This window comes from Mus caroli, unplaced genomic scaffold (genome assembly GCF_978045245.1).
Source record: "Mus caroli unplaced genomic scaffold, Mus_caroli_1 scaffold_7, whole genome shotgun sequence".
In the NCBI taxonomy this organism is placed as follows: Eukaryota; Metazoa; Chordata; class Mammalia; order Rodentia; family Muridae; genus Mus; species Mus caroli.
The window spans coordinates 77377240-77402222 of NW_028227262.1; the positions used below are offsets into that span (position 1 = coordinate 77377240).

General features: G+C 40.5%; 1 protein-coding gene across 10 annotated transcripts in view; it reads right to left on the reverse strand.

The window, feature by feature from the left end:
* Positions 1 to 5364: 5364 nt before the first annotated feature.
* Positions 5365 to 24983, reverse strand: part of Immt (inner membrane mitochondrial protein) — a 46844-nt gene continuing 27225 nt past the window's right edge. For 6 of the 10 annotated variants that reach the window (XM_021164272.3, XM_021164271.3, XM_021164274.3 and 3 more), the window contains 9 exons: positions 23145 to 23281; positions 19103 to 19206; positions 17823 to 17958; positions 17016 to 17145; positions 13533 to 13547; positions 11723 to 11946; positions 9010 to 9141; positions 7643 to 7772; positions 5365 to 6305 (listed from right to left, as the gene is read on the reverse strand). In XM_021164272.3, coding sequence (XP_021019931.1) covers positions 5692 to 6305; positions 7643 to 7772; positions 9010 to 9141; positions 11723 to 11946; positions 13533 to 13547; positions 17016 to 17145; positions 17823 to 17958; positions 19103 to 19206; positions 23145 to 23281 — 1622 coding nt within the window. In that variant the 3' untranslated portion in view covers positions 5365 to 5691. The remainder of the gene's footprint in view (positions 6306 to 7642; positions 7773 to 9009; positions 9142 to 11722; positions 11947 to 13532; positions 13548 to 17015; positions 17146 to 17822; positions 17959 to 19102; positions 19207 to 23144; positions 23282 to 24983) is intronic. The other 4 variants (XM_021164273.3, XM_029478145.2, XM_021164270.3 and 1 more) reach the window with 1 other exon arrangement.

Consider the following 24983-nt stretch of genomic DNA (forward strand, 5'->3'; position numbering starts at 1 on the left):
GTGTACATATTCACATGGAGGCCAGAGAACAATGGTTATTTCTTCAGACAGGCCTGGAGACTGCAGGTCCAGTTAGACTGGTTGGCCAGCTCTGGGAATCCACCTAAGTTTCATACATACACAGTCTGTCATCTTCTAACTAGAGTACCCAAGAATGTTTAGGGGATAGGAGTGGTACAGCTCTTGCCTAAGAACATGAGGTCATCCATTTCCACCCCACTGCCATAAAACATTTCGGTCTGTGTGGGCACTTTCTTTATAAGTAGGTATTCAAAGAGATCTAGAGGGCTAGTAATGACAAAAGGATATGAAATGTCATAACAGTATATTGCCACTGAGCAACTTGGTGTTTCTTGTAAACGATACTAAGGGAAAGGAGTTACAAATTTGCGGTTTGCAGGTTTCACCAGCCCATGCACTCACTTCTCTCAGGTTTTGCACTGAGAAGCAGCTTCATCTGCCCTGCCTGCATCCATGGTTACAGATATGTGCGGTATTTTTATCTATTCTCAGGCTAGGGCCCAGTCTTCATCTTCAAAAACTTTGACACTCTTGTCCTACTCACCTACAAAACAGGATCTTAAGGCATTGGAGTGATGTGGGGTTGAGGGGTGGATGTAATGCCAGTTGACTAGTTACCTACAAAGCAATTTTGGTAAGGAACAGAGGGTAAATTAGGATAAGCTGGCTGCCAGAAAGGCTATCACCTCTGCCCATTGGCAACTGTACCTGTGGGTAGCAGTGCCTTTGTGGCATTTCTGGTATGCCTCTTCCCACCCAGGACTTAACATCGCTTTGAAGCCAGATGAAGAAAACCCTTGGGTGTGAATACGTAAAGGACTTTCTAATCCACTTGATATGTGTAACTTAACATCTTAACAAATCATTACTGAGCCATGAACTCAACTGAGAATGATTAGGGCTACCTATATAATATCAGCTGTTTGTGTTTGTCTCATCATAGTCTTTCATCTCCAGTCAATAAGTCATACATTTCCTGTGCCAAAGTTAACCACCACTCTTAATTTTTACTGTCTCAGCTATGCCTCGAGTTTTATCTTTGTCTCAATTCTGTGTTTAGTTTTTGCTGCTTCATTAGTTTCCATTCCTTATTCATCGGATTGCACAAGTTCTACAGAACTCTTAATGTTGGCCATTTCATAGTGTGTGAGTCTCTATAAGTGATGTTTGCTGTAGATCTACATACAACCCACCATACTACTCTAGCACTACATTCCTAAATGATACTTAATAGGTTTTTGCTACTATGAGACCCCTTATTTTCACTTGTCTATTTTTAGACTTTTTTAGACATTTCCACTGAACCCAGTGCTGGCTGGGAAGGGCAAGCAACCCACCTCAGCATCCTAAATGCCAAGATGACAGCTGTGTGACACCATACCCAGCTTTGGTATTGTGCTTGTATGAGAAGATTTTCTTGAAATTTGAAACAGGATTTCTCTGTGTAGACCATGTTGACCTTGAATTTACAGAGATCTGCCTATTCTTGCCTCCCAAATGTTGGGATTCAAGGCATGTGCCACAGTCTGGCTCAATTCATGATTTGGGATAAATTTTGGTATTACAGTTCACATCCAATAGAGTTAGAATCAAAGGCTAGATTTTTCTTTAGACATTCTCAATATGTGTACCCTTGAATGCAGATCCACCTGCTTCTGCCTCCTTCAATCTGGGATTAAAGGCACCAACTACTACACTTAGCTCAGAACTGAGGTTTGAGAAGCCTTGGAGAGTGAGCGGGTATGTTGCTTCAAAGAGGTATCAGCAGTGACATGCAAGCACCTATATTAAAAAGCAGCAGCTTTTATAAGACTGGGGGCTCTAGTGATAGAACTAATTGATACAATACACCTAGTATGCATGAGATCATGTTTAATTCCCCAGCAGTGCAAAGCACATTGGGACAGGCTCTAGCTGGCCAACCTGTAACAGGACCAGAGAAACCACGGGAGAAAGGACTATGCAAACCACAGAAGCCACAAGAGGGCACTTGATCCATTGGAGCTGCAGTTGTAGGTAAGCTGGGAACCTGTAGTAGCAAGAGCAGCAAGCACTCAAAACTACTAAGTCATCTCTCTAGTCCCTTAGTATGGACTTTAATGGTTATGTGCCACCTAAGCTACCAAGACCCCATTGGTCTAAAAATCTTGTGTGGAGCCAGGTGACAGTGGTCCATGCTTTTAATTCTAGCAGAGGTAGAAGCAGGCATACCTCTGAGTTCAAGGCCAACCTAGTCTACAGTTTTCCATGACTGACTGAGACACAAAGGAACCCTGTCTCAAACAATTTTTTTTTCTTTTAACCATAGTTGCTATAAAACCCCTACACTCAGCATGAAGTCAAGAAGAAATATATTCAAGATTGTTCTGTGGTTTTGTGGTCTTGTATAACTTCCCTTTCCTTTTTGTTATTTGTTTTGGAAAGTGTTTTTCTTCAAACCCCAGGGATTGAAACCTCTTTAGGGGTTTAGAGTACCAGAATCTCTTAATAAAGCAGATTAAGATCCAAACCTATTGCCTAAAACTCTGATCACATACACAGATTGCTATGTGTACCAAGATGAAGGCAGCATTACTGCTAGAAACATTGATCAGGATAACGGAGATCATCGCTCTGTGTGCTCACTTTATAGAATGGTTGTCTTTAAAAGTAGTTTTACCAGAGAAAAGGGTATATTGACTTGGTATAGTCATGTGAAGGACATGGTTAAAACCTGCCAGACTCAGTAAAACATTAAAGAGTACTACACACCTGACCCTGACCTGGACTTTTCCAAGGATTCAGAACTCAGCACATTTTAATAGTAATACTCTTGATACCTCATAGTAGCCAAGAGTAAAGGATATTTACTTCTAAGGAGTTCAACCTTGTATCAATGGGATGCACTCTCATAGTTACGTCCCCTCTACTAGATATTACTTTATAACCATCCAGAACTCTTTAAACTTCACCTTCTCCCTGCCTCCTATATGCCTCAGACTGCAAGAAGCCTGGACCACTGAACCCCATGAAGATAGGCTTCCTACCAATCAAGCCTTTTTATTTGCCTTTTATATTAATGGAGATGACCTGTTCTTCTGCACTGAGTTCAAGCAAGTTACTTTGAAACTGGTAGGATTACTCATTTGGGATTTGAAGACTTTTATCCAGAACCTGTTGAGAGAACAAAGGATGTAAGTTAACTCAGTGTACTGTGTTAAAAGATTTCTAAAGATTCTACTGCAGGTTAATTACTGATTTGGGAACTCAAATCGTTGAAGCAGAGTTCCAGGGCAGCCAGGGCTACAGAGAGAGAACCCCTTCTTGAAAAAAAAAAAAAATCATTGAGGCAAAAGCCAGCATTCTGTTTAGAAGAATGGCATAGCTCATTGGTTTTCATCTGCTGGCTTTCCCCCTCCCCTCCCCCCCCCCAAGGGGGGAAAAAAGGTCTAGTCCAAAGGATTTCTGATTTTCCTGTTGCCAGCTCCATAGCTAGGGTCAGTCATCCCCACTACACCCAGTTTGAACACTTCCCCCAGCAATCAGGATGAGGTGTGAGGTGAGTGAACCTGTCCATCAATTCCAGTGGCATTAGTGTGCTTTTATTTGCAGTTTAAAGGAGATGCTTTCATGAAGCCCACTATGTCCCTCCTGACAGCGGGGCACTTTAAACTACAGTGTGAGCCTTGCAGCTTCCATTTCCTTGAAATGGAGTAAGAACTCAACTCTCCTTTTTCACTTTAGCAATTACTGAGAACATCTGAACAAGCCATGAGCAGGACAAAGACTGGGCTAAGCAGGGGTCTCCTTCCTTTTCCAATATAATAAAGGTACTTTGTGAAAGCCACTGTCTTATTTACCAAAATCTGAAAGCCAGCAGCTAGGAAGACAGCTCAGACTGTGAAGTGCTGCATCAGAACCTGCTGGAGCTCATCCCTGGAACCCACAAGAACCCTCTCCTCAGGTCCCCTCCCACCAAAAACGTCTGACTCAATAGCATATGCTTGGAACACTGGCCATCCAACCTAGTCTACTTGATGAATTTCAGACCAGTAAAGACTCTCAAAAACCAATTGGAGGACATGTACACACATACAGAAAAAATAAATTCTCAAGTCTACATTACTTTGATTCAGAACTAAAACAATCCATTGTTTCGGTGAGCTTAAAGAATTACATCATTTATGTCCTCCCCGACCCTGGTAGGGGGTATTGACACAGCATCTGTGTAGCCCAGTCTGGCCTGACTTGATTGTAAGTAAGCATGAACCACAATGACGTAGTGACATGTGAAAAAAGCTTTTCAGGGATCCAAGAAAAACTGGATTTCCTTACAATCGAGTATATTCTTGTGACTAGAACAGAAACTACACAGTTTACATGGCAAACACATTTTAAGTATTACAAATTAATGTACTTCTGAGATTTTATCCTATCCTTAGAGATGGAGTAGTGAGGTAGTACTCCATTACCTTTGAGTAAAATCTTCATAGCCCCACCCCAGGTAGCCCACTGCCTCTATCGTCAGAAACAGGGCAATCCACATGCAGGTGCTCCAAATGGAGATAGAGTTTGAACAATAGCCCAGGGTGAACAGTGTATAGCAAACCAAAGGACAAGGTCAGAACTGTGCAACGAGCTGGGTAACATACCCATACTGAGAGGCTGCAGGTGTGCAATTATAGAAATACGATGCAGAAAACTGCTTTCGGGCTTTGTGGCTATGTTGCTCCAACTGCAAAGTCCTCCTTAATCTTACAAACACAAACCCCTCAACAACAACAAAAAAAAATGTAAAAAACTGGCAAGATGTTGTAGTGATGGTAGTCTTCAGAGTGTAAGAATTTGTTACTATGTCTGCATTGTGGCAACTGTGACAAACTGGGATTCACAGGCAGTCTGGCTGAAACTGGAAAAAACATATTCAATCCCTTTCTTCAGATTCCAGGCTCATGACCTTCAGGTACTGGGAAGCAGCACCACAGCAGGAATGGAGAATGGTGGCTCAAGAACTCAGAGGAGAGGTACAGATGCATGTGTGCTGGATCCCAGTACAACAAACAACTTTTCCTGTGGGAGGCAGACTATTTCCTGTGCCTCTCAATCACTGAGTGCTAGATTCCCAACTATAAACACACTGGCATTTATTTGGCTTCTGCACCACTCCTGATTGTGACTGTCAGGAGGGGACCCATTCACCCAAACCCTCAAAGGCAAAGCAGCAGGTCCTGGACTTCATTCAGGTTACCCAGCTCACAGCCCCAAACTGTGGCCACAAGTTCCTACCACTGATGCTGCTTCTCAAGGAAGCTTTCTGCTCACACAACAAACTGGAAATGGCAGTTTTGAAAAGGGATAGAGTACTCAGTTTTCATTGTGTTGCTTTATTCAGTTTGCTCCAAGGGCAGAATCAATAGTAGGGATCACAAACATTATTTTGAGTGGCTCACAAGCCTGATCAGTAAAACCTAAAAAACAGGAAGTGTTACACAAGTTGCAAATAAAGCCCCTGGAGTTCATTGGCATGATAGCAGTGTAAGGACGGTAAATGCAACAGGTGTTAACATCTCACACAGGACTTGGAACCTGCTCATTTCTGGACAATTCTGGGACCCTTGTTGCAAACCCTGCAGATACCAATGCTGATTTTCTTTGATATGAAATATGACATTACACAACTCTTCCTAGGCCTTACTCTTGCTGCACTTGAGTGGTTCCTATTCCTACGGCGCTGGCGTATGCAGTCAGGATCTCCACTATCTGCTTAGTTTCTAGGGTCATTCGGGCCTCCTTCAGCCAGTCCTGTGCCACTCTTCTGGACTCCCCTTTGAGCTGATTGACAAACTTTGCTGCCAGCTCCAGGTCACCATGCTCAATACAATAGGAGGCATATGAGAGCAATTTAAATGTATTTATATCTTCAGGGTAGAGCTCCGCCGGGGGCTTCAGTTGCTTAGGTGGGAACAGGAGTAGGGACTGTAAGTAGGAAAGGAAGTATTGGTACAGGCTATTTCTGGTTTCGTCAATCATCGCTACCCTTCGGGCTAGTTTTTGAACAGCATAGAAACGGGCTCTTAGGGTCTCTTCACTGTATACCCCCCGGGTCAGGGACTCTGGAGGAATGGCTGCAGTTAAAGCCTGGGTAAATTCATTATCAGAACAGTTGACTCTGATGGCCTCAACTGCACTCCCCAATGGGATGGTAGGCATTTCTGCAGATGAGGTCTTCATGCTGTACTTTAATGCCTCCACTGAAAGCCAGAGCTGGTGGGCTTTTCTGGCTTCTTCTTCAGCAACTGCATGACCTACAATAAAAAATAAAAAAATAATTAATAATAATAATAAAATGAAATAAAGCAAAAAAAGATATTTTTCTATCTTCCTCGAACACATACACCAGATGCACCTTCAATACACTACATCCAACAGGTCTTGTTAACTTGGCCAGAGTCAGTCAAGTAACAAGAGATGACACTGTTTGATGAGGACCTGATTCTACTAACACTAAAAACTGGGAGATTGCAAGTCCACACCACAGCCAAGAACCCCTCCCTTCCTGTAAAATCCAGAGTATGCAAACGTCAGTCACATTTGCCAGTTTTCTATCTTGTTTGGCAAAAGGGTCTCACTATGTAGCCCTGGCTACGTAGATCACTCTCTGCCTATCTTTGCCTCTTGAGCTAGGATTAAAGGCATCTGGCACTACACATGGCACTGTCTAATTCAGGCATTTTTTTATATTTAGTGTTTGGAGGTGGGGCAGTCAAATGATATGGTTGTTCTTCACAGTCCTGGCTCACTCTGTAGATCAGGCTGACCTCAAATTCAAAAGAGATCTGCCTGCTTCTGCCTCCTGAGTTCTGGGATTGAAGGCATGCAATACCACTGCCCAGCTGTGGGCCAAGAATTTTAAGGCCATCAGAAATGTGTCAAGGAAAAAAACCAAACCACAAAGATTTCAAATAAAACTCAATGAACTAGGAGTTAGAGAGAGGACTCAGAGATTAAGAGCACTGGTTGCTCCTCCAAAGGATCCAGGTTCAGTCCCTAGTACCCACATGGTGGCTCACAACTGTCTGTGACTCTAATCTCAGGGGATCCAACACCCTCTTCTGGCCTCCTTGGGCTGACATGTGGTGTACTTATATACATGCAGGCAACATACTCATATTATGTAAAAGGTAAATTATTTGAAAGCATTTTAACAAAAAAATGTAATGAACTAAAATAGACTTTGATGTTCAATAAGTATTGTGCTTACTTTTATTGTCATAAGACAATATAAAAAAAAACAAAACCAAAAAAGAAACCCCTTATTTTATTAATGTGCTTGTTGTGGCATACACAGGTCTCACCATAACTACCATCACTACACCTCCATATAACCTTTCAATACATGAGGGAAAATGCCTTGAAAACGGTGATCTTATGTCATTTATAAGTTATTACAATTTAATTTTTTGGAACCTCTTTTTTCCCATTTTCTTCTCAAAACTCTACACTTAAACTTGTCCAGTCTGGGACCAACTCTTCAAGAATGGAGTGTCATCGTAAAGTGGAGTGGCTCTATGCCCCCATTATTAACAAGAGAGTACCCTGAGAAACTGTCTAGGTCAGACCGTAACGTATGAAGGGAGCTCACTCTGAACAGCCTGCTCAATCCCTCTCAGCCTGGCATAGGCAGTGTTTATGTCCAGAGTAAAGCTGTCCATTTGTTCTTGACTGCGACGACGAAACTCTAATTCTTGCTCAGACAGTTTCTCAGACAGGCCCTGAAATAAAACAGACAGTGTACAGAAATCTAATGTTACCACCATGCTTGCCACCTAACTACATGCTAGTCTTCCAGAAACTACTAACTTTGAAGTAAAAAAGGAGCCTTTAATATCTCAAATTATAACCAGGTGTGGTGACACGCCTTTAATTCTAGCACTCAGGAGGCAGAGAGGCAAGAGAGTTCCAAGCCTGTCTGGTCTACAGCAAGTTCCAGGCCAGCCAGGACTATACAGGAAGAACCAATCTAAAACAAATAAAAACTTCAGAAGAGCTGCTTGTAAGGGGCTGGAGAGATGGCTCTGTGGTGAAGAACACTTGTTCTTGCAGAGGACCCAGACCCAGGTTCAATTCCCAGCAGTCTTGATGCAGCTTAAAATCATCCTAACTCCCGTTCCAGGGTATCCAATGCCCTTTTCTGCCCTCCTCCAGCACCAGACACTAATGTAATTCACTGCCATACATGGAAGCAAAATACTCATATATGTAAAATAAATGTTAAACCAAAACAGCTACAATGTTGTATATAAGGTTTCAAACTTTTATCAAGTCATATTGGTTTTTCAAGACAGAGCTTCACTGTACAGGCCTGGCTGTCTTGGAACTTACGCTATAGACTGGGATGACCTTAAACTCAGAGATCCATCTGTCTCTGCCTCTCAAATGCTGAAATTAAAGGCGTGAATCACCATGCCTGGCTCTGACTCATGTTCCATAAGTTTCTGAATTTTCTGATACGACATAGAAAAGCTTTTCATTAAGCTTTTAGACTGCCATCTTTAAAAAGTAATTTGGGGTGGCTAAAGGTGGCTCAGTAGGTAAGAGCATTTCCTAGAGCACTCACAAAGTGACTCCAGTTCTAGGGGATCTGCCTCTTCTAGCCTCTGTAGGCACTAGGTAAGCACAGAGTATACACCCATATATGCAGTAAGCATTTATATAGAGAAAATAAAAATCTTTTAAAAATGAGACATTTTTTGTATCGCAACCCACACATATTATTAGATCTACATACCTGACCATGAACACAGCATGGCTGATGTAAAACGAACTAGTTCTGTAATTTATAACTAACAAAAAGCCTATTTCACCAAAGCGAGGTAACACTTTATTCTTATCTTCAGAGTACACATGAAGGAGAAAGGCCAAGTAAGGATGTGGTGCAGCTGTACAGAGCAGGCAACATGTGTGAGGCCCCGGGGAGGAAGGAGCGGAAGCCTCACCACAGGTCCTCACCTGTTCAAATTCATACTTCAGTTCCTGTTCTTGCACCTTGAGGACATCTCGTAAATGATCAGTGTGGGCAGCTGCCTGTCGTCGAAGTTGGGTCCGCATTTCATTCTCCATGGCATCTCTGACTTCTTCTACCTGTGAAACCAAGCACAGCAATGGGCAGCTCTCAAATGTCCATATGCACATTTAGGGAATGGGAGAGACTAGTCAGTAAGATAACAGTAGCATCAGCTCAACTCCATTGATGTGCCAGGCATGTGTATACATTTATCTAATCTTTAACAAGAGCCACAAAGCCAAACACCCAAAAGCAACTGAAACAAGGTCACATAGCTACACAGAAATCCTACTTCAAACATGGGTCTCTCTGGCCTCCAAACTTGTGCTTCCTTCCATCATGCTGCCATGTGGCCCCCAACACAGAAACAAACACCATTATTTGCTGATTCACACATAACACAGGAAGTAACTTATTCCAGAATGTAGAGCAAAGAAACCTAGCTAGTTCTAAGCTGGGTACACACCCAGTGTAACCATAACTGCTCATGTTCATGTTCCCACCTTTTTGCATGGTGACAGTGCCAACTTAGAGAAATCAATGTGAAAATTAGTACCTAAAAGGTACACTTGAACACATTTCTTTGAAACCAGCAGCTTATTTTCATGGGTATACTAGACATCGACATAAACTACCTTGAACACAAACTCATCTTTTCTCAGATTTAGAACAATGAGTCCATTTAAGACCAGCCCCGTGCTGGACAGAACCTACTGTCTTCTTGGATACATGACTGCTCAGACAATGCACACACAGATCCTTGAGGCAGGGACACTTGTTTCCGAGAGTGAATGTGAGCAGGATGCCCACTCTAAATACCTAACTCACACTTAACCTCCTCTGCCCACTTTCACTGAAAACAGCAATATAGCAGAAACTGACCCAGACATGCTGCTTAAAACTGAAAGAGGGGTGTTGCTGAGACAGTGATGTCCAAGTGTAGAACTAAGGTTTAAAGAGAAGAGCCAGGCTGGGAGCACACAGCACAAACATCCCAGTGAAAAATACAAAAAGACACTGCACAGAGAAGAAAACCAAAAACAAAAGCTAAACAAGATTCAATAAATAAATAGATAAATAGATAAATAAATAAATGTACTTACAGAAGGCAAGTATAACATTAAGAGTCTTTGGGTGTTGTTTAAGAATCTGGACTTTTGCGCTTATACTGAAAACCCAGAACTCAGGATAAGGTAGCACTATAGCCGTTTGTTCCTATCAGTCAGTCACAGCTAAGTAACAAGGTGCCATTTTTAAATAAACAAAAGTAGAGGAGACTGCTGTGAGTTCTAAGCCAGCCTGGTTACACAGCAAGAACCTGAGAAACTATTGGATTAAGGTAGGGGAAAAAAAAAAAAAAGACAGGAATTAACTGTGGATGCAGACTGACTGTAAGAGTCCCTGAGTGCATGTCTGATAAAAAAACATAGCCACCAAAAGCTCTCTCCACCAGCCAAGCAAGATGCCCAAAGGAAAGAAGACCAAGGGGAAGAAGGTGACCCCGGCCCTCACCGTCAAGAAACAGGAGGCCAAAAAGATGATCAATTCTTTGTTTGAGAAAAGGCCCAAGAACTTTGGCATTGGGCAGGACATCCAGCCCAAAAGAGATCTAACACACTTCATCAAATGGCCCCGCTTCATCAGGCTGCAGCGGCAAAGAGCCATCCTCTAAAAGCGGCCCAAAGTACCTCCTGCCATTAACTAGTTCGCCCAGGCCCTGGGCAGGCAAACAGCTACTCAGCGGCTTAAGCTTGCCCACAAGTAGAGGGCAGAGACCAAGCAAGAAAAGAATCAACAGCTACTGGCCTGTGCTGAGAAGAAAGCTGCTGGCAAAGGGGACATCCCAACTAAGAGACCACCTGTCCTCAGAGCAGGAGTCAACACAGTCACCACCTTGGTGGAGAACAAGGCGGCTCAGCTGCTAGTGATTGCCCATGACATAGACCCCAATGAGCTGGTAGTTTTCCTGTCTGCCCTGTGTCGAAAGATGGGGGCGCCCTACTGCATCATCAAGGGAAAGGCCAGGCTGGGGTGCCTGGTGCACAGGAAGACATGCACCACTATTGCCTTTACACAGGTTAACTCGGAAGACAAGGGTGCTCTGCCTAAGCTGGTGGAAGCTATTAGGACCAATTTTAATGACAGATATGATGAGATCTGTCGCCACTGGGGAGGCAACGTCCTCGGTCCTAAATCTGAGGCTCCCATTGCCAAGCAGGAAAAGGCAAAAGAACTCACCACTAAATTTGGTTAAATGCACACTAAGTTTTCTGTATATAAATATAATTACAAAATTATCAAAACCAAAAACATAGCCACCCCAATAAACAAACAAACAAATGGTGAACAGAGGTATCTCTTTCCCTTTGAATAATCACACCTTCAATTTCCAGAGGTCCTGAGTTCAATTCCCAGCAACCACATGGTAGTTTATGACCTTCTATAATGAGATCTGGTGCCCTCTTCTGGTCTTCAGGCATACATGCAGACAGAACACTGACATAATAAATAAATAAATCTTTAAAAAAGAAAGAAAAAAAAAAAAACCTAAACACCACTCTAATGATAGCTTGGCACAAATTATATTTACTACTAGCAGGCAGTGACAGAACAAACAAGGTTAACTTCAAATGTAAGGTCATTCTCTTCCTCCACTACCTTTCTGTCCTGCTCAGCCTGAATTTCACTTCTGTGGTGCTCCAATGCTTTTGCCACTGCAGAGTCAAAGGTCCGCTTTTCTTCTAGCTTGTGCTTTTCCAAGGCTAGCTCAATGTGCTGCTTCTCTGTGGCTTTCTGTTGTGCTAGCTCTCTGTTGAGCTGATCAATGCGACGATGGGCATGAGCAATGAGTGAGTTCAGGTCATCAGTAGAGAGCTTGCCAGCTAAACAGATAACATCAAAGTGTTAGTGCTGTCACTGAAAATATAATGCAGAAAGAAGCTAACACAAAATTCAAATCCTCCAGTCAAAGTAGCAACTAAAAACTACTATCCAGCAACTAAAGCACTATCAATTCTAAGCAAAATAATGGGTGAGTCTTAATAAGTGTGAAGCAGCATACGCTGCTCTTTCTAAGAACTCCAATCAGTGTAATCTGAACTCATCATGTCCTGGCTTTCTAATTTACTAACTTTACTTCTAAAAAGACAGCTTGTAGACACAATCACTACTATATGCCATTTTATGTAGAACTATGATTAGCCCTAACAAATATTCAGAAGGAAACCAACTCCCACAAATTCTCCTCTGAGCCACAAGTACACTGACAGACACACTCCCTACCCCTCCTCCCCCCAAAAACAAGCGCGCGCGCGCGCGCACACACACACACAAGTATTTTTATTTTCTGTGTATGGGTGTTTTGCCTGCATATCTGTCTGTGCATCACATGTGTGTCTACTGTTTTAAGAGGCCAGAGAAGAGGCACCAGATCCCTTGAAACTGGAGTTACAGATGGTTGTAAGCTTCCAAGTGAGTGCTGAGAAATGAACCAGCCGTCCTCTGGATAGCTCTTAACCACGGAGCTATCTCTCCATCTGTTTGTTCCTTTCCTTGAATGCACACTACCTAGAATAGTAATCTGTGATCAATGATACCCAATGGGATCACTCATGCTCCTTTTACTACTCATGCCCAAACACTCAGTTATGCACACATACACTCACTCATTGCGATTTGTTGGTTTGTTTGTTTTAGAAGGGGAGGTAATTTCACACTCCACAGTATTCCAACATTTACTAGAGATTAAGAATGAAGGAAGGTTCCTGCCATAAAATACAAATATGGGCAAGTCTGTAAGATAAATGATCAATTCATCAAAAAAAAGTGAAAAGCAAAATATATAAGCAAGCAAACACTGAGACTCATTGAGTAATTTCAATGTGTGGGACATCTCTGAATCCTGGTTTGAATTAAATACCGTAATTAAAAATACTATAAGTAAAAAGTCTTAAGCACTGCATATTTAACAGCACTAGAGAATTATAAAACCTTAAGCATAATAATAGTATTCTGATTGTCTTTTAAAAAAAACATTCAAAATATTTAAAAGGAAAAAGATATACATGGAGTCTGCTTTGACATGAAGGCTATGAACAGATGAGACAAAACTGGGCATTGTTTTGATAACTGATAAAGTTGGGTGAAATATCCATGGGAGTTATTTGTATTTTTTTTTTTTTTGCTCTTTAATGTTTGAAGCTCTTTGAAATAACAAGTAAAACAAAGACCTTATTGTATATAAACAGATACATACCTCACATTTAAAGCCTTACACTTAACACAATTATTCTTGATTATCTATGGATGACAACTGAGAATTATGACACATTCAGGTTCTACTTGCTATAGTTTAGATGGGTAGCACACTCGCGCCCATGCACACACACACACACACCAGAAAGAGTTCACTATTTCAACACCCCCCTCAAAAAGTGCCATTAAACATAAAATATACATAATTACTCACCTAGGTCAGAAATACCTACAAAGAAAGAGAAGAATAGTTTGAAAAAGGAAAGCACGCACTTTGGTTAGCCATCATTAAATAGCAACATCCAGAAAGACCAAGAAAAGAGGTTTCTAGAAAGCAAAATGTTTAGTTCCTATATTTACAGAGTCAGAGAGAGCAGTTCTTTTTCTTTCTTTCTTTTTTTTTTTTTTTTTTTTTTTTTTTTTTGGTTTTTCGAGACAGGGTTTCTCTGTGTAGCCCTGGCTGTCCTGGAACTCACTTTGTAGACCAGGCTGGCCTCGAACTCAGAAACCCACCTGGCTCTGCCTCCCGAGTGCTGGGATTAAAGGCATGAGCCACCAGGCCCACCTAGAGACAGCATTTCTAAGGGAAGTTGTAATATTCCAAGAGGAGAATCACCAACAGCAAGGGCTGCTCTAGTTAGAAGGGATCTGTCACTGTCTCATCTGCACATCATCTAAACACTTTACTAGGAGACACAATTCTTTGATTACTGTCAACTGAACTAATTTACAGAATATTTCTCCGTCCTAGTACTAGGTTCCAGTGGTAGGCCACTTCCAACTGTCAAATACTTCTAGAATTAACATTTTTCTTTAGAGGCAATTTTGGAACAAAGTCTTTTCAGATTCTGTTACCTTTCTGGTTTTTTTTTTTTTTCCTCCTGAAAGCTGGGAGTATATCACAGTAAGCTTCTTAAATAAACATTACAGGGAACTTAACATTAAATTTACATTTAACCTGTGTAAAATTAAACCAAAAACTCTGAATGTTGAAGTTTAAATGATGTTCCTTATCATGATTTCAAACCCTAAGGAACCCGTGATAAGAGAGGAGACAGCTGCCAACCTCAGTGACTTGCCTCTCTTGTTCCCCCTGGCAATTCTGGAGCTAGAACATAAGCTATGTCTCCAATCAAATTTTACTTTTTAATTCTGAAACAGATCTACACTGTAGCCCAGGAATTTGCAATCCTCTTGCCTCAGCATCCTCAAACACATGGGTGTATAGGCTTGTACAGGCAGATCTGTCTTTAGTATGAAGCTTGTTAAGAACCTCTTAGTTTAGGGAGCTAGAGAGATGGCTCAGCGGTTAAGAGTACCAACTGTTCTTCTGAAGGTCCTGCGTTCAAATCCCAGCAACCACATAGTAGCTCACAACCATCCGTAACAGGATCTGGCGCCCTCTTCTGGAGTGTCTGAAGACAGCTACAGTGTACTTACATATAATAAATAAATCTTTAAAAAAGAAAAAAGGACCTCTTGGTTTAAATTCAAGGAATTTTTCATTAAAAGAATCTGCTTCTATGTCAAAGGAAAAACAAAGTTGAGACAATGTAAAAGATGATTAACAGGGCACATAAACATAATATAATAGTATGTGCTATAGTACATAAGCAACAAAGGAGACATGCTTTGGGGTTATCAGTCCACAGCACTTTTCAAAAATACTGTTTACTTTTATGTATAATACATGTGTGCTTGCACAAGTTTATGAGCACTGTGTGCATGCAAGAGCCTGCAGGAGCCAGAAGAGGGCATTAGATCCCCTGAAACTGGAGTTGCTCACAACAGCTACTCTGTGAGGACTAGGAACCAAACCTTGGTCCTCAGAAAGAGCAGTAAGTATTCTTAAGTACTGAATATCTCTCTAGACCCCAAGCTCGCTTTTATACTTGATATAAATCAATAACTGTTTAGTTTACAGGTCCTTAAACTTCACAATAGCACCAACCTATTCTGTATTTTTAAATATTTTTTTAAAAGTATTACATATATTTATTTATTTGGATTGGGTATACCATACTGTGTGGAGGTCAGAGAACAATTTTTGAGAATCTGTTCTCTCCTTCCTCCACGTGGGTCCTGAGGATAGAACACAGGTCACCAGTTTTGACAGCAGGTATCCATACCACCAAGTCTTCTCTTTGGAAAGAGACAATACCAGGTCACTTGCACTGATACACATAAGGCACATTTCACTATTTCAAAGTTTATTGTCTTTTTTGTTCGGTGGTGCTGGGGACTGAACTCAGGGCTTGTACATACTAGCCAAGTGCTCGACAATGAGCAAGACCCTCTAGCCTAATCCTCTTGCCACTTTTCTCCCTTTTTTTTGAGTCAAGGTCTTACTACATAGCTGTCCTGGAACTTGATTGAGATATAGACCAAGCTGGTTTCAAGCTCACAGAGATCCACACCTCCTCTGCCTCACAAATGGTAGGATTAAAGGCATGTGCTACCAGACCAGGCTCTTTTTACCTTTTTTTAATGCTGAGGCTCCAACTCAGGGCCTCTTGCATGCTAGATAGTCTTTGACCACTAAATTACGCCTCTACTCTCAAATTCTGTGCTCTTACTACAATAATGCCTTAATGTACATTGGGAGTTTCCTTAAGCAAATACACAGGAGCTGAAATGCTGGGTTAGGAGGATACACATCTCCAAACCAATTGCTAAACAAGTGGTCCCTGGTATCTTCCTACTCTTATCAATGTTCTGGGTATACACACTAGATGGCCTCTATCACTTCACCCTCAGATGACTGTAGCATCTTAACTTTATGCTTTTGAGACAAGATTTCAGTATGTAACCCTAAGCTGTCTTAGAACTCACTATGTGGACCAGACTAGATTCAACCCAGGCTGGATCCTCCTGCTTGCTGCCTCCCAAAGACTCAGACTAAAGGTATACACAATCATGCCTGGCTCTGTAACTACCTTTTAACTAACTTCTCTGCCCTTAGGCATCATAGCACTACTTTTAGGCAATTTCATAATCTCACAAGAATGGGTTTTCCAGCTAGTGTGGGCACAGCAGTGAATGCCTGTAATCCCCAGTACTTGGGAGGCTGAAACAGAACAGTGATGAACTTGAGAACAACCTGGAAGAACTGGGGTCACTAACAGAATTCTCAAGTGTGCCTTAACTAATCCATTCCAAAGATTTTTAAATACCAAATGATTTGAATAAGTATATAAACATACATATCTTAACAGAGTTAATGTTAAGACATCACTTTAAATCACTCGGACCCAGCTGAGTGTGGTGGCGCATGCCTTTAATCCCAGCACTTGGGAGGCAGAGGCAGGCGGATTTCTGAGTTCGAGGGCCAGCCTGGTCTACAAAGTGAGTTCCAGGACAGCCAGGGCTATTCAGAGAAACCCTGTCTCGAAAAACCAAAATAAATAAATAAATAAATAAATAAAAATCACTCGGACTCCACTTTTAATTTTTGAGTAGCAAATCAGAATAAAATCATGAATCATAGAATTAAGCACTAGAGGAACTTCTGCTCACCATGATTAGAACTTCAGGAATTAATGTATTCTACCTGCTGTGTGTGACAGAGAGAAAATAACACCTATGCACTGATCGAGACATAGAAGTACTGGGATTTAAAGACTGGAGTTGAAGCAGGTTTATATTAGTTGATTAGATGCTAAGATCCAGAAAGAAAATGGCAATCAGTTGTACTTACTCATCCCTTTCCATCCAGGAGTGATGTCTGGAGTGATACTGTCCAGCTCTTTTTTAAAGTCATCTCTTGCTTGGACCACAAGTTCATGATACTGAGATACCACCTTTGCCTCTGACTGAGCAGCCTGGACCTAAGCAGATACAAGGGGTCTCTGGCTAAATGGAACAAAAGACACCATCTACACTCTTAAGAAACCAGTCTAGCTGGGGGTTACAAGCAATACACAGAAACCTGAAGATCAGAAAATACAAACTAACTTGTCTTTTTAATACAATTTGTGTTGTGAAAGCATGTTATACTTGTGTTTGTGTGTGTGTGTGTGTATTCATACAGCACAGTATGTGAGTAGACATCAGAGGACATCTTGAGAGAATCAGTTCTCTCTTTCCAATAACTGAACCCCTAAAATCCAATTCAGATCATCATACTTAGAGGCAAGTGCCCTTATGCTGCTACCAGCCATCTGACACAAATTTTAAAAGTAGTTAAAAATGATACTTTTCTTTTAAGACTTATTTATTTATGTATATGAGTGTTCTATTTGTATGTATGCCTGCATGACAGAAGAAGGCATCACAGTCTATTACAGATGGTTGTGAACTACCGTGTATTTGCTGGGAGCTGAACTCAGGACCTCTGTTAAGTGCTCTTAAGTGCTGATCCTTCTCTCCAGCCCCATACTTTTATAATGAATACTTTACAATAAAAAACTTAAAAGAGATAGTAAGAATCATTTTCCTGAATTCTTAAAAATACTTTAACAGATACTTTAAAATATAAAACATTACAAAGACTAAAGAAACATACCTTTTTGACGACGTTATCCAGATCAACTATCATGTTGTGAAGTCTCCCCTCTGCAGCAGTTATATGAGGGGTGGCTCCAGCAATCTCTCTTTTCTTTGCATCTTCAATTATAGTTTTCATTTTCTCTAACTCTTCTCTGTGGAGAAAAAGAAAAAAATATAAAGGCTCCATATAATTGTAACTACCTTTATTAAAGAGTTTTGAAGTGAGTGTAACACATGAATGTCCTCAGGTCATGGAATATGAGCCAATTCAGGCTTCGGAACAAGAGACCTCTGTCAGTTTCTATGTCTGAACTTAGCTGTGTTTTCTGTCAACTTGACTCAAGCTAGAGTTATCTAGGAACAAACCTCCACTGAGAACATTCTCTCATCTGATAGGCCTGCAGTCAAGCCTGGGAATAATTTTCCTGATTGAGGAAGGAAGGAAGGAAGGAAGGAAGGAAGGAAGGAAGGAAGGAAGGAAGGATGGAAGGAGAGGGAAAGGAAAAAGGAAAAAGGAAAAAAGAAAGAAAGAAAGAAAGAAAGAAAGAAAGAAAGAAAGAAAGAAAGAAAGAAAGAAAGAAAGAAAGAAAGATAGATAGATACATTTAAGAAAACAGGCTGAACAAGCCATGGGGAATAGTAAGCAGAATTCCCCCATGGCCTCTGCTTCAGTTCTGCCTCCAAGTTCCTGCATTGGCTTTCCTCAATGATGGGCTGTGACTTAGCCCCTTCCTCCCTAAGCTGCTTTTGGTCATAGCCTTTATGACCAAACTAAGATACTAGTTTGTATGTTGACATAGGAAGCAAACTAAGATACTAGGTTTTGCCAATTTGTAGGAAAAAAGATCAAAGTTGCAGACAGGTCAATAAATTAACTGGTTTTGTAGTGCTGGCAAATGGTTATGATATATATTCTGAATTCTGATATAACTACTCTGAGAATCCTCACTAAAATCTGGAAATTATCTATACTGTGATAACTGTGTAGACACATATTCTAAGCAACAATCCAATGCAAACCTGAATTTTATATGAGCTCCTTTATATAAATTTCTACTCATTTTACTTTAGCTTAATTGTGATTCACACAGTTCATTCTCTTAAACCTTCCTGGGGCCAGTTCTGAGCACACACTTGTGGTGAAGTGAGGGAAGGATTTCTCTGCTTTTTTTTTTTTTTCTCATATAAATGAAAAAAAAGAAATGTCTTTATAAAAAGACAGCACAGAGAACGTCCAGTCCAAAGAATGTCACCAGGAGAGGCCCTAATTACTTGTTAAAGTCCATGAATAATTACTTGGCTTTGAGCAGGGCATCGGCAGCTTCATCAACTGCCTTTCTTCGCTCCTTCAACGCACCCTCCACTGTTCGCCACTGGGCCGACTTCTTCTCACCTGCAATCTAAACAAAATTTTAAGTTATGTAAACATAATCGCTCTCATACAACAACAGGTCAAGATGAATGCAGAATTCTGTGCCATTAAATTCCGGGGGAATATTATGCATGAGTCTAGCCAGCCTGCTCGTTATAGGGCATTCTAAGATCAGACAACACAACCGACTTCAGGACTCTCTTTCAGCACCAATTTTCCAGGCAACATTCCCACTGGCATCTACTAAGGTCTCCATTTTAAGGGCATATCAATTACCAATGGAGAACTTAAAAGCCAATGCTCTTAAGATAGAGATAACTTTCACTGCACTAGACATCTGTGACAATCTAATAAGCTTCTCAGAAGTATTTTTAAATCCTTAACTCCAAAACATTATGAAGAAATTCCTTTACATTATAACACATTGAAAAATATTTAAAATTATATAAAATAGTAACTAAGGTATAGTGATGAGATTAATAAATACCCCAGTTTAATATTGATGAGCATAAACATTTCAAATGATATCCAAGTACTGCAATGCAATATGCAAACATGAACCTTGCCTTTATTACAAAATTCTTCATAACTAATAGGCTCGTAAAGAGTAAACATAAATGACAAAGATGTATCTGCCTGGTTGAAGGCAATTCAGGCTTACAGAGGTCCAGAGAGAAAGAGCCCATAACAGGTAGAGTTAAGTCAAGTACAGCTATTTCCCAGCACTCCTCTGATAAAAAATAACTTGGGGACCAGAAGGATGGTTTAGCAGATAAAAGAGATTGTCATACAACCTGACAACCTGAATTTTATTCCTGGAATCTATATAAATAAGCTAGGCACAGTGGCATGCATCTGTAATACCAGCATTCCTACCCAGAGACAGGAGACAGAAGAATCATCAGAAAGCTGGTGGGGTACCTAGCCTAGAGAAGATACGGACAAGAACCAGAAATACTGGCTCAACAGAAGGAAGGAACTGATTCCTCAAGTTGTTCTGACCTCTATACATGCACCATGACATGGACACACCCATACTCATGCACACTTATCATACATACACACAATAACAAAAAGTGTTATATATTATAGATCACAGGTCTACACACAGCTTTACTAAGACAACCAGAAGCTGAAATGCGTTTTCAACATTTATAAAGATACACCAGGCATGGTGGCACATCTTTGATCTGAATACTCAGGAACCTAAAGCACAAGGATCACAAGTTTGTCTGGTGTACATAGTGAGTTCTAGGCAAGATAACCACACATAGTGAGATATTATCCCCTCAAAGCAGAAATACAAAAAAAAAAAAAACTATAAAAATGGACCGGGCTGGTGAGATGGCTCAGTGGGTAAGAGCACCCGACTGCTCTTCCAAAGGTCTGGAGTTCAAATCCCAGCAACCACATGGTGGCTCACAACCATCTGTAACAAGATCTGACTCCCTCTTCTGGAGTGTACTTACATATAAATAAATCTTTAAAAAAAAAAAATTTAAAAAAAATGGACCATGGGAAGGCACAGTGGTATGCTGACACAGGAAGATTATAAGTTTCAAATGGGTGGGGGCTACACAGTAAGACTATCTCAGAACAAGTAAAATAAAAATTTTAAATGTGGTTAGGGATATTGTTTAATTGGTAGAGTGCTTGCTACCATACACAATCCTAGGGTTCCATCCGCAGCAGCACATAAAACCAGACATGGTAGCACATGCCTGCAAATCCAACAATCAAGGTGTAGAGACAGGAGAAGCAGAAGTGAAGGCCCTCGGTTACATAACATGTTCCAGGCCATCCTTTGCTACAGGAGACCCTGTCTCAAACCAAAAAATAAACTGAAATAAAAACAGGTTTGTTCAATGCATTTTATTTTTTAAATGTAGTGTCTAAAACAGTTGAAAACTGTGTGCACAGATTTCTGTAGTAACAGGCCTAACCCCTCCTTTTCATGAACTGCTCTGTAAAGGGTTTTCAGTAGTCAGCTGTGCACCTTCCCTAGAGGGCAATATTCTTCTGTGCTGCTCTACTCCAAAGCCACCAACTGCTGTCCCTCTCAACACCACTCATCCAGTGCAGCCCTGACACCAAGGACATTCCAGCCCTCCCACACCCATGTAATGAGAATGACTACTGCTTTTCCATTTTGCTGACTAAACTAGGATAGCTACACTTTTCCCCTGTGAACTTCAAACTTTTAAATGTTTTTCTTTCATTTATTTATTATTTATTTATTTTGTTTTTATCGAGATGGTTTCTATGTGTAACAGCCCTGGCTAATCTGGAAATCACTTTGTAGACCAGGTTGGTCAGTGATTTAGCCTGCCTCTGCCTGGGATTAAAGGTCTGCCACCATGACCAGCCACTTTTTAAGGGTTCCAGAATTTATTTATATTTATTTTTAGCTTATTTATGTATTTGAGTACTGTATTTACATGTACACCTGCATGTCAGAAGAAGGCATCAGATCCTATTATAGATGGTTATACCAACCTACCTACCTATATTTGCTAGGAATTGAACTCAGGACCTCCAGAGGAGCAGACAAGAGCTCTTAAAAGTCATATCCAACTCTCTGGTGGATTAACGACACACAGTGCATCATGCCTGAATCTGGAACACAGTAACAGCTGGCAAACTCACTTGAGCTTCAGCCTTTTTGTTATAGTTCACATGCTTACTCTAGTCTAAATAATTTGGTACTGAGATATGTTTCCACATACTGAAACTCAAAGGTAATTGTAAAGGAAATTTACTGAGTCCCAGTAATAATTCTGAAATCAAAATTATTATTTTTAAGTGTTTAACAGAAGTTACTAACATAAACATTAAAATGTGTGTGCTATAGAAGGAGTTTTATTACTATTTCTTAAAATTTCATATCATTCTAAAATATTGAAAATTTAAACTTTATTGAAAGAAATGTTTGGCTGGGCCAGGTGATGACAGTACACACCTTTAATCTCAGTGCTTGGAAGGCAGAGGCAGAGTACAAGGTGGCCTGATTACAGAGTTCTAGGACAGGCAGAGCTAAACAGAGAAACCTTTTCTCAAAAAAAATAACAATAAAAAGATAAACAGATAAATAGATAGATATATATTTTTTACAGGTAACAAAAAGCCAGGTGGAGGCAGTAAGAAAAAGCAAATCTAGACTCAAGCCAGATGAGACTGTAAACACTGAGTAATCTTAGCACTTTTCAAGTAGACAGAAACAAGTTCATCTTCAGCTACAGTGAGTTCATTACCAGCCTGTGATATATGAGACCCTGTCTCAAGCAAAACGATAAAATTAAATAAAAGCAGTTTATTTAAATTTAATGAAAACACTTTAAAATTTGAAAATTACGGGAGCTAGAGAGATGGCTCAGTAGTTAAGAGCATTGACTGCTCTTTCAGATGTCCTGAGTTCAACTCTCAGCAACCACGTGGTAGCTCACAACCATCTGTAATGGGATCCAATGCCCTCTTTTGTGGTGTGTCTGAAGACAGCTACAATGTATTCATATGTGTAAAATAAATAAATGTGACCCATTCTTTAAAAATTAAAAAATTATATTGATGACATTAGTAGTAAGTCTTATGTATCAGCTACATCATAAACTTAGTATCAGCCTGAATTACATGAGACCCTGTCTCAAAAACCAAACCCCTGCATTCTCACACTGTTTGTTAACAGTGCCGTGGTTCACTGAAAGCATATCTGAAGGTTTTCTCAGCTAGCACACACCTGTGACATCCCTACTTAGGAAGCTTATGTAAGAAGATCACTGCAAGCCACGGCCAGTCTGGCCTCCTTAATGCAGGCTAGTCTGAAATACACAGTAAGAAGATTCAGACTTAAAGCTACAGAAGGAAAAAGGAGGAAGATCATCATAGACTGTCTTTACTCTGTAAGAAAGCCTTTATCACAAAGACAGATGCAACCTGTCTACTACAGAGGTCACTCCTTCCTCAGCGCACCTCAGAATTGTCCATGGCTGTTTTCAGTATGTTGGAGTGTGCCTTGACAGCCTGAACTGCAGCATTCTGGGCTGTAATAGTCTGCAGAGTGACAGACGCAGTCCGGTTCAGAGCATCTTCTAAACTCTTGGCTAGAGCTGAAAAAGGAAAGAACAGTTAAAAACCATCCTCCTTACAAAAGACTTTAAACTTCTATTCTTCTCCTAGAAGTATTCCAGCACAATTAATTCACAAAAACAACAAAATAAATAAACTATACACAGGACCCAATTTTAGGAAGGCATAATTCTCTTAAAAGTACGGGAGTGGAGGTACGGATGGGAACTTAGTTACAGAGATGGCTCAGAGCACTTGCTGCTTGTGTAGAGACAAGGGTTTTGGTTCCTTTCACTCACACGGCAGCTCAGAACTCCGTCTAACTGTACTTCCAGTTTAACAACCTCTTCTGGCCTCCACAGGTATCAGGCATAAAACATACACATATGCAAGCAAGAACTCACACAGATAAAAAAAGAAACAAATGATACATCTTTAAGAAAATAAGAACAAGCCAGGCGTGGTGGTGCACACCTTTAATCCTAGCACTCTGGAGGCAGAGGCAGGAGGATTTCTGAGTTCGAGGCCAGCCAGGTCTACAAAGTGAGTTCCAGGACAGCCAGGGCTACACAGAGAAACCCTGTCTCAAAAAACCAAAAAAAAAAAAAGAAAGAAAGAAAAAGAAAATACAAACAGATGGTGATCTGTCAGAGCTTACTGCATTATTTTCACTTTTATAAATGTCTGAATTTTCCAAATTAAAGGTTGTTTGGGGGCAAAAAATCTTAGAAAGGCTAACAAATCAAATAGAGAAAGGTTTAGACCATTCTGAAGGGTATACATGTAGCATAATCATTAGCTTTTTCACTTTATAAAAATCACAGACTCACCAGAAGAAAAAAAAAAAGGTGCCTATTTTCACTTTCTCAGCAAGAGAAAAACCCATAACAACTCATATATCCAAGATACAAGGAAATAACAAATCAAAGAGAAAGAAGACATACCAATAAAAATGTACAAAAAAAGCTGTGTGTGGTAATGCTTGTTCGTAACCCTAGCACTCAAGAGACAGAGGCAGGAGGATAACCACACATTATACAGCAAATCCTTATTAAAGCAAGGCCGATGGCTCAGCAGATAAAGAAAGACACTTGCTGGCGACCCTAACAACCTGAGTTCAATCTCTGGAACACACATGGTGCAAATAAAGAATCAACTCACACGCTGTCTCTGATTTCCACATATCCTTGCCATGGTACCTGTGGCCGACACATACAAATATATGTGCACTGAATGAATGAATAAATAAATAAATGCAATTTTTAAAAAGACTCTATCCAAAACAAAGAAGCAAAATCAATCAAATTAACAACAACATAACAAAAAAACCCAAAAGGGGGCTTAGAATGAATAGTTTCCCCACAAAAGTACACAAGAAATAAACACCAAATGTTAAAGGCTGTCCTCCTTTTTTTTTTTTTAACATCAAGGGTAGGCATGTGCATACAAGTAAAGAAAGCCAATAATGGCAAAAAATACCAAGAAAGTGAGATCAAACTGCAGCTTAATATAAAGAGCAAGGTATCAAGAAAGCAAGAGAGAAGAGAGAAAATGTAGTACCTGGCTCTGGGCTAGGCTTTTTTAATAGTATGTATACAAGACCAGACAGCAGTAGACCGACCATACAGAAATGAGACTGTCACCTGCAATGTTATCCTCTTTGGACATCTATTGACTATGCTCTAATCCTTGATTTAAAAAAAAAAAAGTACACATGCATACATAGTTCTAATTCTAAGGCTT